Below are 13,133 nucleotides of genomic sequence, written 5' to 3' on the forward strand. Positions count from 1 at the left end.
AATAGCCAGCTAGCTCAGTGGATTGAAAGCCAGGCCCAGAGAAGAGAGCCTGGGTTTAAATCTGACCTCAGATACTTTCTAGCTGTATGATTCTGTGCAAGTCATTTGAACCCCACCACCACCACCACTGCCTAGCTGTTACCACTTTTCTACCTTATAACCAATACACAGTATTGATTCTAAGAAGGTAAGGGTTAAAAAAAAGAAAGAAAAAATAAAGCCATTTCTTATTACACTAACATGAAAGAATTTTTTTTCATTTCTGTTTTTAAAGTTGTCACTATATTGACTGAAAAGACTTTAATGTAAATTGATAACTATTGCAAAAAATATGCAAAGAATTTCATTAAAATGAGAAAAATGAAAGAGAATTACTTTTCTGATTACCCATTTTAAAATATATGATTACTTTCTCTAACAGGCTCTCTTTAGAACAGTAGCAATGATGGTGCCTGACTATGCCATGATTGCAGAAATCGTCCTTTATTCCTGTGGTTTTGTTACTGCTCGACCCCTATCAGTGAAAATTGTAGCTACTTATCGTTTGTGTTCAGAGCAATTGTCATCTCAACACCATTATGACTATGGAATGAGAGCGGTGAAGTCAGTGCTTACTGCTGCTGGTAATCTGAAGGTACGAGACCCAAATGCTTCTTGCATATCGTTATTACGCTACTTAATCACACCACTATGAAAGCTGTGTCATCAGAAAATCAATTTGCTAGTCATTTCAAATACCTGAAAAATTTAATCAATTGGACTTTTTTTCAATAAATTGACAAGATGTTTCTGCATTACATGGAAACATTCAGGTTTTCGTTTACATTATAGATGGTATCAGCAGCATAACAATTGAAAAACTTGCTTGTAGTATTCTTACTATGTAAAACATATAAATATAAATAACATTGATTACTTATGTCCTTTAATTTTATTCAAAATTTATGGATATGTACCAAAAAAGCAAAGTATGTATTTTGAGGCCTTTCAATATTCATGTGTACATATTTCGTTTTAATTGGGAACTTTTAATAATTAATGGATATATACCATTCTAGTCAGCTTGCTAATTATATATTCATGGAAATGTAATTAGCAGTTGACTTATCTTTACAGAGTATATATTTTCATTTTTTTTGTTCCTGTGTGTGAGGTATTATTTGGGGGACTTTTTAGATCTGTGTTGCCTGACATTGTGGTTCTTGTAGTCTAGTAGGAGTTTGGTTAGGAAATGAAAACCTTGAAAGTAAAACAAGTACACAAATAGCTAAAATCCAAGGCAGAAGAGGCGCGAAGAGATGCAGTGGAGGCCAAGAAAGTGGATGTATGGAATCAAGGAGACAGGATTTCCACAAATGGAGATGGAGGTCAGGGAAGAGCATTGCATCCCAGTCTGAACAATAGGAGCAAATCAAGGAACTGGTAAAGCACAGCCTATGTTTAGGGACCATCAAATAGTTCTATTAAGCTAAGAGACTTAATGCCTAAGCAAGTAGTGGGGTATAAGTCAAGAAAGAATGATCAGGTTTAGATTGTGAAGTCCTTGAATGCCAAGCTAATACTTTTGGACTTAATTTAAAAAGCTATTGAACAGACTTCTGGTTAAGATGGCAGCAGAGTAAGGAGCGGCTGCTTAATCTCTCCTAACCAAAGCACACAGGACTCCTCAAGGGGACATAAAAATGAATCCAGACGAATGAAGGGACCCCACAACAGGGTGCACCATTGAAGGTACGTGGAATAGGGGCATTTCCACGCTATAAAGGGGTGAAACAGCTCTCACTAAAACGCGAGAGGAAGAAGCCCCTCCCCCACCCCCCACACCACGTACAATGCCAAGGCCAGAGCACAAGAGTTAAAGCAGGTTTGGGGCACCCATTAAGTCACTGGCAGCTCCAGGGCTTGTTCCTGAGAGCAGCAAGACTTAGGACCCCAAGAGGCCAAAGAACTCACATGGACTTTCCTGAGCTCCTGTGCAGGTGAAGGCATTGCCCTAGGCATGGACAAGGATCTCCAGCGCAGACTTGGACCTCGAGGAGGGATCCTGTGCAGATGGGAGCACGGCTGTGGAAGCAGCCCCTGAGACTTCTGAAGGAGCCTTGGGCAGAGGGGCAGACCAGGGATGACCAGGAGGCTCCACCCCAAGAACAACAAGACCTGAGACCTCGGGAGCCTAGAGAGCACAGACAGACCCCGAGTGTGAGAATAAAGCTGAGAAGGTGCTGGGCTAACAACAGTGACAAGCCAAAATCAGAAACCCCAGAAGAGAAAGATTATCAAGAAGAACTCTGTAACACTCGACAACTTTTACACAGAGAAAATCCAGACAACAGAGGAGAACAAACAAGTAATCATATCCAAACCTTCCCAAAATAATGAAAACTGGTCACAAGCTATTGAAGAGTTCAAATCAGAGATGATGAGAAGGATGGAAGAGATCTGGCAAGAAAATAACAGTTTAAAAGGCAGAATTTCACAATTGGAAAGTGAGGCTCAGAAATCAAATGAACTGATAAGCAAATTGAACACCAGAAATGACCAGATTGAAAAGGAAAACCAGTCCCTAAAGGCTAGAATTGAGCAATTAGAAGCTAATGATCTCTCAAGACAGCAAGAACAAATAAAACAAAGTCAAAAGACTGATAAAATAGAAGGAAACATGAAATATCTCAATGAGAAAGTGACAGACCAAGAAAAACGGTCTAGAATAGACAATTTGAGAATCATTGGTCTTCCTGAAAAAGCAGAAATTAATAGAAACTTGGACTCTATACTAAAAGAAATTATTCAGCAAAATTGCCCTGAAGTTCTACAAGAGGGCAATATAGACATTGAAAGGATCCATAAATCACCCTCTACTCTAGACCCTGAAAAGACAACCTCAAGGAATGTAATAGCCAAATTCAAGAGCTTCCAAGTAAAAGAAAAAATCTTACAAGAAGCCAGAAAGAGACAATTCAAATATCAAGGAGCACCAATCAGGATCACACAGGATCTGGCAGCCTCCACCTAAAAGACCACAAGGCTTGGAATATGATATTCAGAAAGGCAAGAGAGCTGGGCCTTCAACCACGTTTCAACTACCCATCGAAACTGACAATATACTTCCAGGGCAAAGTATGGGCATTGAACAAAATTGAAGATTTCCAAGTATTTGCACAGAAAAGACCAGGACTGAATGGAAAGTTTGATATCCAAACACAAAAATCAGGAGAAACATGAAAAGGTAAATAAGAAACAGAGTAGAAAGAAAGATAACTCATAATTTTTTAAATTTTACTCTTTAAGGGCTTCAATAAGATCTACTTATCTGTATTCCTATGTGGAGAAATGCTATGTATAATTCTCTGTAGTGAACTCTATTCACTATTATAGCAATCAGAAGAATAATTCATAGGGAGAGGACAGAATACTAAATGGTCTAAGATGACATGGGGGTGGGAAAGAAGGGGGTGAATAGTAGGGGACACCAAGAGAAACTTGAGTGAATAAGAAAAATAGGATATTCTATTACACACAAAGAGGTCATGGGAAGGGGAGGGGACAAATACTATTATAAGAAGGAGAAGAAGAGAGCATTAAGAGGTAATATTTAAAGGTTACTCTCAGTGTAATCAACCCAGAGAGGGAAGAGTAGCTATATTATCCATTGGGATATAAAATTCTATCTAACCCTACTAAGAAAGTCAGAAGGGATAAAACAAGGGGAGCAGAGGAGTGGGGAGGTCAAAAAAGGGTGGGGAGAAGAAGGGGGAGGGAATTCATTAGGCCTTTAAAAATAAAAAGAGGGGAATAATAAGGGGGGGGTGGAAAGAGAAGTTAATCAAGGGAGGGGATAAGGGATACCAGCTCAAAGCAAACCACTGGTTTAAAACAAAATAGTGTAAGAAGAAGGGGTAGGACTAGAGGAGGATACAAAAATGTCAGTGAATGCACAACTGATAATTATAACTCTCAATGCGAATGGGATGAACTCGCTCATAAAACGGAAGCAAATAGCAGAGTGGATTAGAAACCAAAATCCTACCATATGTTGTCTACAAGAAACACATATGAGGCAGGTGGGCATACACAAGTTTAAGGTTAAGGGCTTGAGCAAAATCTTTTGGGCATCAAATGAGAAAAAGAAGGCAGGAGTGGCTATTATGATTTCTGACAAAGCCAAAGTAAAAATAGATATGATTAAAAAAGACAGGGAAGGTCATTACATCCTGATTAAAGGCAGTATAAACAATAAGGAAATAACACTGCTCAATATGTATGCACCAAGTGGCATAGCATCCAAATTCATAAAGGAGAAACTGGCAGAGCTCAAGAAGGAAATAGATAGTAAAACCATACTAGTGGGAGATCTAAATATTCCTCTTTCATATCTAGATAAATCAAACCAAAAAATAAATAAGAAAGAGGTAAGAGAGATGAATGAAGTCCTAGAAATAATATGTGGTGATAAATAAATAGGGACAAAAAGGAATACACCTTCTTCTCAGCTGCACATGGTACATTCACAAAGATTGACCATGTAATAGGGCATAGAAACATTGTAAACAAATGCAGGAGAGCAGAAATAATAAATGTAACCTTCTCAGATCATAATGCAATAAAAATAATAAGTTGTAAGGGCACCTGGACAGGCAAATCAAAAACCAATTGGAAATTAAACAATATGATTCTCCAAAACCAATTAGTCAAAGAAGAAATCATAGAAACAATCAACAATTTCATTGAATAGAATGACAATGATGAGACATCCTACCAAACTCTGTGGGATGCAGCCAAAGCAGTACTCAGGGGGGAAATTTATATCCTTGAGTGCATATATTAACAAATTAAGGTGGGCAGAGCTTAATGAATTGGGCATGCAACTCAAAAAACTAGAAAGCGAGCAAATTAAAAATCCCCAGATAAAAACTAAATTAGAAATACTAAAAATCAAGGGAGAAATTAATAAAATCGAAAGTAAAAGAACTATTGAATTAATAAATAATACTAGAACCTGGTATTTTGAAAAAACAGATAAAATAGACAAAGTATTGGTCAATCTAATAAAAAAAAAGGAAAGAAGAAAACCAAATTGATAGTATCAAAGATAAAAAGGGAGACCTCACTTCTAATGAAGAGGAAATTAAGGCAATCATTAAAAACTATTTCACCCAATTATATGGCAATAAATATAACAGTCTAAGAGATATGGATGAATATTTACAAAAATATAAATTGCCTAGATTAACAGCAGAAGAAATAGAATACCTAAATAATCCCATATCAGAAAAAGAAATTGAACAAGCCATCAAAGAACTCCCTAAGAAAAAATCACCAGGACCTGATGGATTCACAAGTGAATTCTATCAGACATTCAAAGAGCAACTAATCCCAATACTATACAAATTATTTGATAGGATAAGCAAAGAAGGAGTCCTACCAAATTCCTTTTATGACACAAATATGGTATTGATTCCAAAGCCAGGTAGATCAAAAACAGAGAAAGAAAACTATAGACCAATCTCCCTAATGAACATAGGTGCAAAAATCTTAAATAGAATACTAGCAAAGAGACTCCAGCAAGTAATTAAGAAGATCATCCACCACGATCAGGTGGGATTTATACCAGGAATGCAAGGATGGTTCAACATTAAGAAAACCATCCACATAATTGACCATATCAACAGTCTAACAAACAAAAATCACATGATTATCTCATTAGATGCTGAAAAAGCCTTTGACAAAATATAGCATCCATTCCTATTGAAAGCACTGAAAAGTATAGGAATAGAAGGACCTTTCCTAAAAATAATAAACAGTATATACCTAAAACCATCAACAAGTATTATATGCAATGGGGATAAATTAGAAACCTTCCCAATAAGATCAGGAGTGAAACAAGGATGTCCATTATCACCTCTATTATTCAACAAAGTACTAGAAACACTAGCAGTAGCAATTAGAGAAGAAAAAGAAATTGAAGGTATCAAAATAGGTAATGAGGAGACTAAGCTATCACTCTTTGCAGATGATATGATGGTATACTTAAAAAATCCTAGAGAATCAACTAAGAAGCTTGTAGAAGTAATCAAAAACTTTAGCAAAGTTTCAGGATACAAAATAAATGCACATAAATCATCAGCATTTCTATATATTTTCAACACATTACGACAGCAAGAGGTAGAAAGAGAAACACCATTTAAAATCACCCTAGACAATATAAAATACTTGGGAATCTATCTACCAAAACAAACACAGCAATTATATGAAAACAACTACAAAACACTTTCCAAATAAATAAAACTGGATCTCAACAATTGGAAAGCCATTAATTGCTCATGGGTAGGACGAGCTAACATAATAAAAATGACCATTCTACCCAAATTAATTTACCTATTTAGCGCCATACCTATCAAACTACCAAAAAACTTCTTTACTGAAATAGGAAAAACTATAACAAATTTCATTTGGAATAACAAAAGATCAAGAATATCAAGGGAAATAATGAAAAAAAATGTGAAGGAAGGGGGAGGGGGGGGCTAGCAGTACCAGATATTAAACTATACTATAAAGCAGCAGTCATCAAAACAATATGGTACTGGCTAAGAGACAAAAGGGAGGATCAACGGAATAGACTTGGGGTTAATGACATCAGCAAGACAGTGTATGATAAACCCAAAGAGCCCAACTTTTGGGACATGAATCCACTATTTGACAAAAACTGCTGGGAAATTTGGAAAACAATATGGGAGAGATTAGGTTTAGATCAACATCTCACACCCTACACCAAGATAAATTCAGAATGGGTGAATGACTTGAATATAAAGAGGGAAACTATAAATAAGTTAAGTGAACACAAAATAGTATACCTGTCAGATCTCTGGGAAAGGAAAGGTTTTAAAACCAAGCAAGAGTTAGAGAAAATTACAAAATGTAAATTAAATTGTTTTAATTATATTAAGCTAAAAAGCTTTTGTACAAACAAAAACAATGTAGTCAAAATCAGAAGGGAAACAACAAATTCGGAAAAAATCTTTATAACAAAAAACTCTGACAGGGGTCTAATTACTTAAATATACAAGGAGTTAAATCAGTTGGATAAAAAATCAAGCCATTCCCCAATTGAAAAATGGGCAAGAGACACGAATAGGCAATTTTCAGGTAAAGAAATCAAAAGTATCAATAAGCACATGAGAAAGTGTTCTAAATCTCTAATAATTAGAGAAATGCAAATCAAAACAACTTTGAGGTATCACCTCACACCTAGTAGATTGGCTAAAATGAAAGAAGGAGAGAGTAATGAATGCTGGAGGGGATGTGGCAAAATTGGGACATTAATGCATTGCTGGTGGAGTTGTGAACTGATCCAACCATTCTGGATGGCAATTTGGAGCTATGCTCAAAGGGCTATAAAAGAATGTCTGCCCTTTGATCCAGCAATACCATTGTTGGGTTTGTACCCCAAAAAGATCATAGATAAACAGACTTGTACGAAAATATTTATAGCTGCACTTTTCGTGGTGGCAAAGAACTGGAAAAGGATGGTATGTCCTTCAATTGGGGAATGGCTGAACAAACTGTGGTATATGCGGGTGATGGAATACTATTGTGCTCAAATGAATAATAAACTGGAGGAGTTCCAGGTGAACTGGAATGACCTCCAGGAACTGATGCAGATCGAAAGGAGCAGAGCAAGAAGAACATTGTACACAGAGACGGATATACTATGGTAAAATCAAATGTAATGGACTTCTGTACCAGCAACAGTGCAATTTCATATGACAGCTCTGAGGGATTTATGGTAAAGAACGCTACCCACATTCAGAGGAAGGAGAGGAAACATATAAGAAAAACATCTGCTTGAACGCATGGGTTAAGGTGGACATGACTGGGGATGTAGACTCAAAACTACCACACCAATGCAACTATCAACAATTTGGAAATAGGTCTTGATCAATGATACATGTTAAAACCAGTGGAAATGTGCATTGGCCATGGGTGGGGGGATACGGGGGGGGGTGAAGGCAAAAGTAGGAGCATGAATCATGTAATCATGTTAAAAATGAATATTAATAAATGTTAAAAAAAGAGCTATTGAACAAAAAACTATTGAGCACTTTTTGAGCAGGAGGATTCTCAAAAGCATTCCTCGTTAAGATTAAATTGGAAACTACAGATATTTGGAGAGCTGGGAGGAGACATGTCTGGAAGATCATTTATTAGTCTAAACCATTATACCTCGGCTGATAATAATACCAGAATAGTGTGTGATGTGAAAATGGAAAGGATGGATGAATTGGAAGATATTTCAGAGTGAAATCTACAGGATGGAAAGGTTGGACAGAAAGGTTGGATGAAAAGGTTGAACAACAGAGAGCACAGAAAGATGTAGTATAGGGACCAAGCCTGCTAACCGAGGACAATGTACCATTAAGACAACAGAATCGGGAGGAGCAGTTAGTTGGTTGAAGAGAAGATGAGTTTGGTCTTGAAGATGGTGGTTTTAACATGCCAGTGTAGTTATCCAGGCAGGAGAGGTGAGCGGGCAGTCGGAAATGTGGGACTGGAGTTCATATAACTTTTGTTTGGGTTACATTGACCAAAGAAATTAATCATAATTAAAAAGACGAGGTATAATTGGTTTTAAATGATTTCCCCTTGACTTGAAAGCCTTTTGTGTGATGATGTAATTATATCTTAAATGGTTACTTGTAAAAAAAAAAAAAAAAAGAATAAAGCACAGTAGCTACAAAATTCACTGACTTGATCATTCTATCAATTATAAGTGACTCCAGGCATGATTTCTTCTTTTTTTTACAGTACTATGTATTGATTCTAAGGCAAAAGAGTGATAAGGGGTAGGCAGTAGGGGTTAAGTGACTTGCCTAGGGTCACACAGCTAGGAAGAGTCTGAGGCCAGCCTTGAACCCTGGAACTCTTGTCCTCTGGACCTCTCTATCCACTGAGCAATCCAGCTGCCCTCTCCAGGCACAGTTTCAATGTATGTCAGCTATTAAATGATAAATAAAAGAAATTACACTTACTTTTATCTTAGGTAATCAAATTCTTAAGAATTTTGGCATTTAGGGGGGGCAGCTGGATGGCTCAGTGGATAGAGAGCCAGGCCTAGAGATGGGATGTCCTGGGTTAAAGTCTGAACTCAAATACTTCCTAGCTGTGTGACCCTGGGCAAGTCACTTAACTCCCATTGCCCAACCCTTACCACTCTTCTGCCTAAAAACCAATATACAGTATTGATTCTAAGACGGAAGGTAAGCATTTAAAAAAAAAGAATTGGGGCATTTAGTGGTAAACACCTGCTTTTTATTAGTCTATCACAACTGGAAGCCTTGCATTCTGTTTGTTTCCAGTAAACAATAACTAGAAGAAATTATTTGGATTTATTTGTCTTGACAATTATAGTTTGATGAAATGAATTATAATTCAGAGCATAACCTGTTCTATCACATATATTGAGCCAAACATTTAGCAATAAATAAGAACTATCATTTTTTGTCAAAATCAGAGTTATAATTACCAAGTGCTTTCTAAGCATAACATGCATTTGTTGGTATTTTTAAAAGCCTAGGCTTCTGTCATAAATTATGGGAAAATAAGAAAAATGTGCATAGAGATAATTGTATGAAATAGCACCAATAAAAACAAGTTTTTTGCATAACCTTAATTTATTATCCTTTGCCAAGCAGACAGTTTGAGACTATGACGGTCTAATAGGCAGAACAAGGTTTGCCATGGAGAGATCTTAAGGCTGTAGAAGAGAGGAGTCAAGGCTACTGGGTACCAAGCAAAACGAGACTTTTAGAATGAAGAATTTGACCAACAAGAGGCAGAAAACTATAACAGGATGCCCACCAGTAGGATATTAGCTACTGGATAGTTCTAGAATTCTGGAAAATGTAGCCCAGGATAGTAAGGGACAACACCTGGAATATTACGTCTTAGAACTGAGATCTCAGCATTATGGCTTCCTTAAGGGAGGAATTTGAAACACTGGAATCTGAACTCATAAAAATCTAAAGACTATAAGCTTTCTATCACCTCGTGCTTCTTCCTTCAAGCAGACATTTTAAAAATAAAAGTTGTTTTAAATTAAATGGGAATAGAGTGGGTGATGGGAGAGGAAAGGTGATTCTATAATTTTTTTTGGCTCAGTTCAACACTCTGTTATGAACCTACTTCATTCCAGGCACTATGCCAGGACTGGAAACCTATTATTAGCCAGCTCAGATTTGGACTGTATTTGTAAGGCACATTGAGTCATCCACAGTCATTTTTGGAGTACAAAGAGTTGGATGGCAGCACCAAAGCTATGTTATATATTCATCAGCCACCTGTTTAAGACTAGCACCTTTCTAAAATGATAACAGCCTTAGCCATATTTATATTTATATTCCAGAGAGTATGGAAAAGTATTGGTAAAAATGGATGGGTGGAATTCTTTTATTTCCACTGATCATTTAGTAAGTTGATAGCTTTAAGGGCAATTGAAATACCTTCAATAATTGGTTTAAAAAGTCTGAATTTAGGATTCTGGATTCAAATTCATACAAATTTATATTTTTAATTGCTGGGAATTAGGACTAACATACAATCAGATGAGAGGCAGAAAGGTGTAGTAGATAGAATGCTGGCTTTCAAGATACAAAGACCTGGGTTCAAGCCTTGCCTTTGACAAAGAGTAGCTATGCAACTGGACAAGTAACATACACTTTCGGTGCCCAAGACAACTCTTTCAAAGCTACAAGTTATGGCTAAGGTGGTCAATTGTCTCAGAGAGAGTTTTTACACAGGAAGTTCCTTTCACCAATAAAATCAGGGGTTTGGAATAAAAAAGATAAAGATAACTGAAGTAAAATAAAAATATTATATAAATCTCTTCTGTACTGAGTTATAGATGTCTACATAGGAAATATGTAGTAATTGTGTCAATTGGTCCAAAAGTAAATAAGATATACTTAAAGATTAAATTTTTTACATTTATTTCCCAATTTGTTCTTATTAAAAAGTATTATAAAGTAATTTGATCAATAAAAAATAATGAATTCATTTTTAGCTAAAATATCCAAATGAAAATGAAGAAATTTTGCTGTTTAGATCCATCATAGATGTGAACCTGCCAAAATTTTTGTCCCATGATCTACCACTTTTTGAGGTAAGAGCATTAATTTATATAATGCATCAAAATTCTTATAATATTATACTTTTCAACACCTCAATATGTCAAAATCTATGTTAGATATTTTACAAAATGAACAAAAATAGTATTTGCTCTATAAAACCACTTAGACCAAAATAGTATTCTCTTTCCTTTCTTGTATGCATGACTAACTATATTGAGTTAGATGGAAGTCAACAATTCAGGTCATTTATGAATTTAATAATTTGATTTTCCAGTCTTTGGTACAGAGTTTTGACAATGTTTATATTGAAGATAAAAAAAAAAAAACAACTTTAATGGGGGAGCTGGGTAGCTCAGTGGATTGAGAGCCAGGCCTAGAGACAGGAGGTCCTAGGTTCAAATCTGGCCTCAGACACTTCCCAGCTGTGTGACCCTGGGCAAGTCACTTGACCTCCATTGCCTGGCCCTTGCCACTCTCCTGCCTTGGAGCCAATATACAGTATTGGCTCCAAGGCAGAAGGTAAGGGTTTTTATTTAAAAACAAACAAAAAACCCTTTAAGATATTCGGCTACAGTTTAACACTAAGGAAAATTATCCTAAAATGAAAGTTTAAATTGTTTTTGTTTCCGTAGATAAAAGTAATGGAATTTATAGGAATGTGTAAAATAAAATTTGGTTTAAGAATCTTGATGTTTTTCAGGAACATATCTGGAAAAATTGACTAAAGATGTCTGAATAGTAAAAGTTTTTAAAATGTTACTTTTTCTCATCTTCATATTTCAGTAGGAAGAATTAAGGAAAGAGAGAAATTCATGCAAAATAGGTATTCCACAATATTTCCCAGCTATGTATATTTTAGGTTCTATATGTAGGCAGAGGTAAAGTTAGAACAAGGTCTCTAGGCCTTTGCCCAGGAATTGACATCTGATGTTGACTAGGAGATGTTTCCTTCTCAACATTCTATTGACTCTACCACCTAATTAATTGCCTCCTAGCAAATCCTTTCCCAACAACTTCCTCCCTTCCCTTAAAGTTAGTGCTTTCCTGTTTAGATTTTGACAACAGTGGAAAGAGCACTAAGCCTGTAGTCAAGAAGACCTGAGTTCAAACCAGCCTCAAACACTTACTAGCTATATGATCCTGGACAAGTCACTTCACCTGTCTGCCTCAGTTTCCCCATCTGTTAAATATGAATAATAATTTAGCAACTACTTCACAGACCTATTGTGATGATATAATGTGACAATATTCATAAAATGTTTAGCATAATGGCTGGCACAAAGTATGAGCTAAATAAATGCTTATTCCTTTCTGTTCCTCCCTGTAAAATTCCAAGTCATTCTTTCTGCTCCCCAGTAAGTTTAGTATCTGGATCAATGTTTCCTCATAAATCCCTCCTCTCTTTGAACCTCTTGTCCTCCATATTCTTCACTCTCCTCAATCTCTTTGACTTTTGTCTCTAGTCTACCTCATCTTAGACTTTTGCCTCATGCTACTGCCTGATCTAGTCTCAGCTCTCTATGTCTAGAGTTATCCAAAGAATATTTTTCAAGGGACTAAGGAAATATCTGAGGCTGGGAGAGCACTTCCATTGTGAGATAGACCAGACCAATAGCTTCTCCTTAAAACCACATTTAAAAACCAGTAGCAAGGGAACTTTTCTTCATTTATTATATAGCTGGCTTTGCAACCACTGCGTTTTTCAGTGGACTTAGGGCTCAACTACTTGTGTCTATTGCATATTCCAAACCCCAGAGGCACCAAGCCATGAGACAGAACATTGTGTTCCCTCCTATATCCTCAATACTTCAGGGATCTGATTTCATTGGTACAGTCCAGTGATGCAGATTGCAACCTTCTGTATATTCTAGATGATCTTTGAGATTTATTGTAGAGGAAAAATCATCACCCTTCTATCAGTCTGATAATAAGCCTCTCTCAAAATCTAGCTAAGCTAGTTCTTGGGTAATGGGAATATTACACACATTCTGTCACTACCATCACATACAC

The 13,133-nt window shown here is 36.4% G+C and overlaps 1 protein-coding gene across 1 annotated transcript in view; it reads left to right on the top strand.

Moving 5' to 3' along the window:
* Positions 1–13,133, top strand: part of DNAH7 (dynein axonemal heavy chain 7) — a 371,101-nt gene that overhangs the window by 202,037 nt on the left and 155,931 nt on the right. Inside the window, exons 26-27 of the mRNA XM_044669069.1 lie at positions 422–634; positions 11,057–11,155. Of these exons, the coding sequence (XP_044525004.1) occupies positions 422–634; positions 11,057–11,155 (312 nt within the window). The remainder of the gene's footprint in view (positions 1–421; positions 635–11,056; positions 11,156–13,133) is intronic.

The sequence above is a fragment of the Gracilinanus agilis genome, chromosome 3 (genome assembly GCF_016433145.1).
Source record: "Gracilinanus agilis isolate LMUSP501 chromosome 3, AgileGrace, whole genome shotgun sequence".
NCBI classification, from domain to species: domain Eukaryota; kingdom Metazoa; phylum Chordata; class Mammalia; order Didelphimorphia; family Didelphidae; genus Gracilinanus; species Gracilinanus agilis.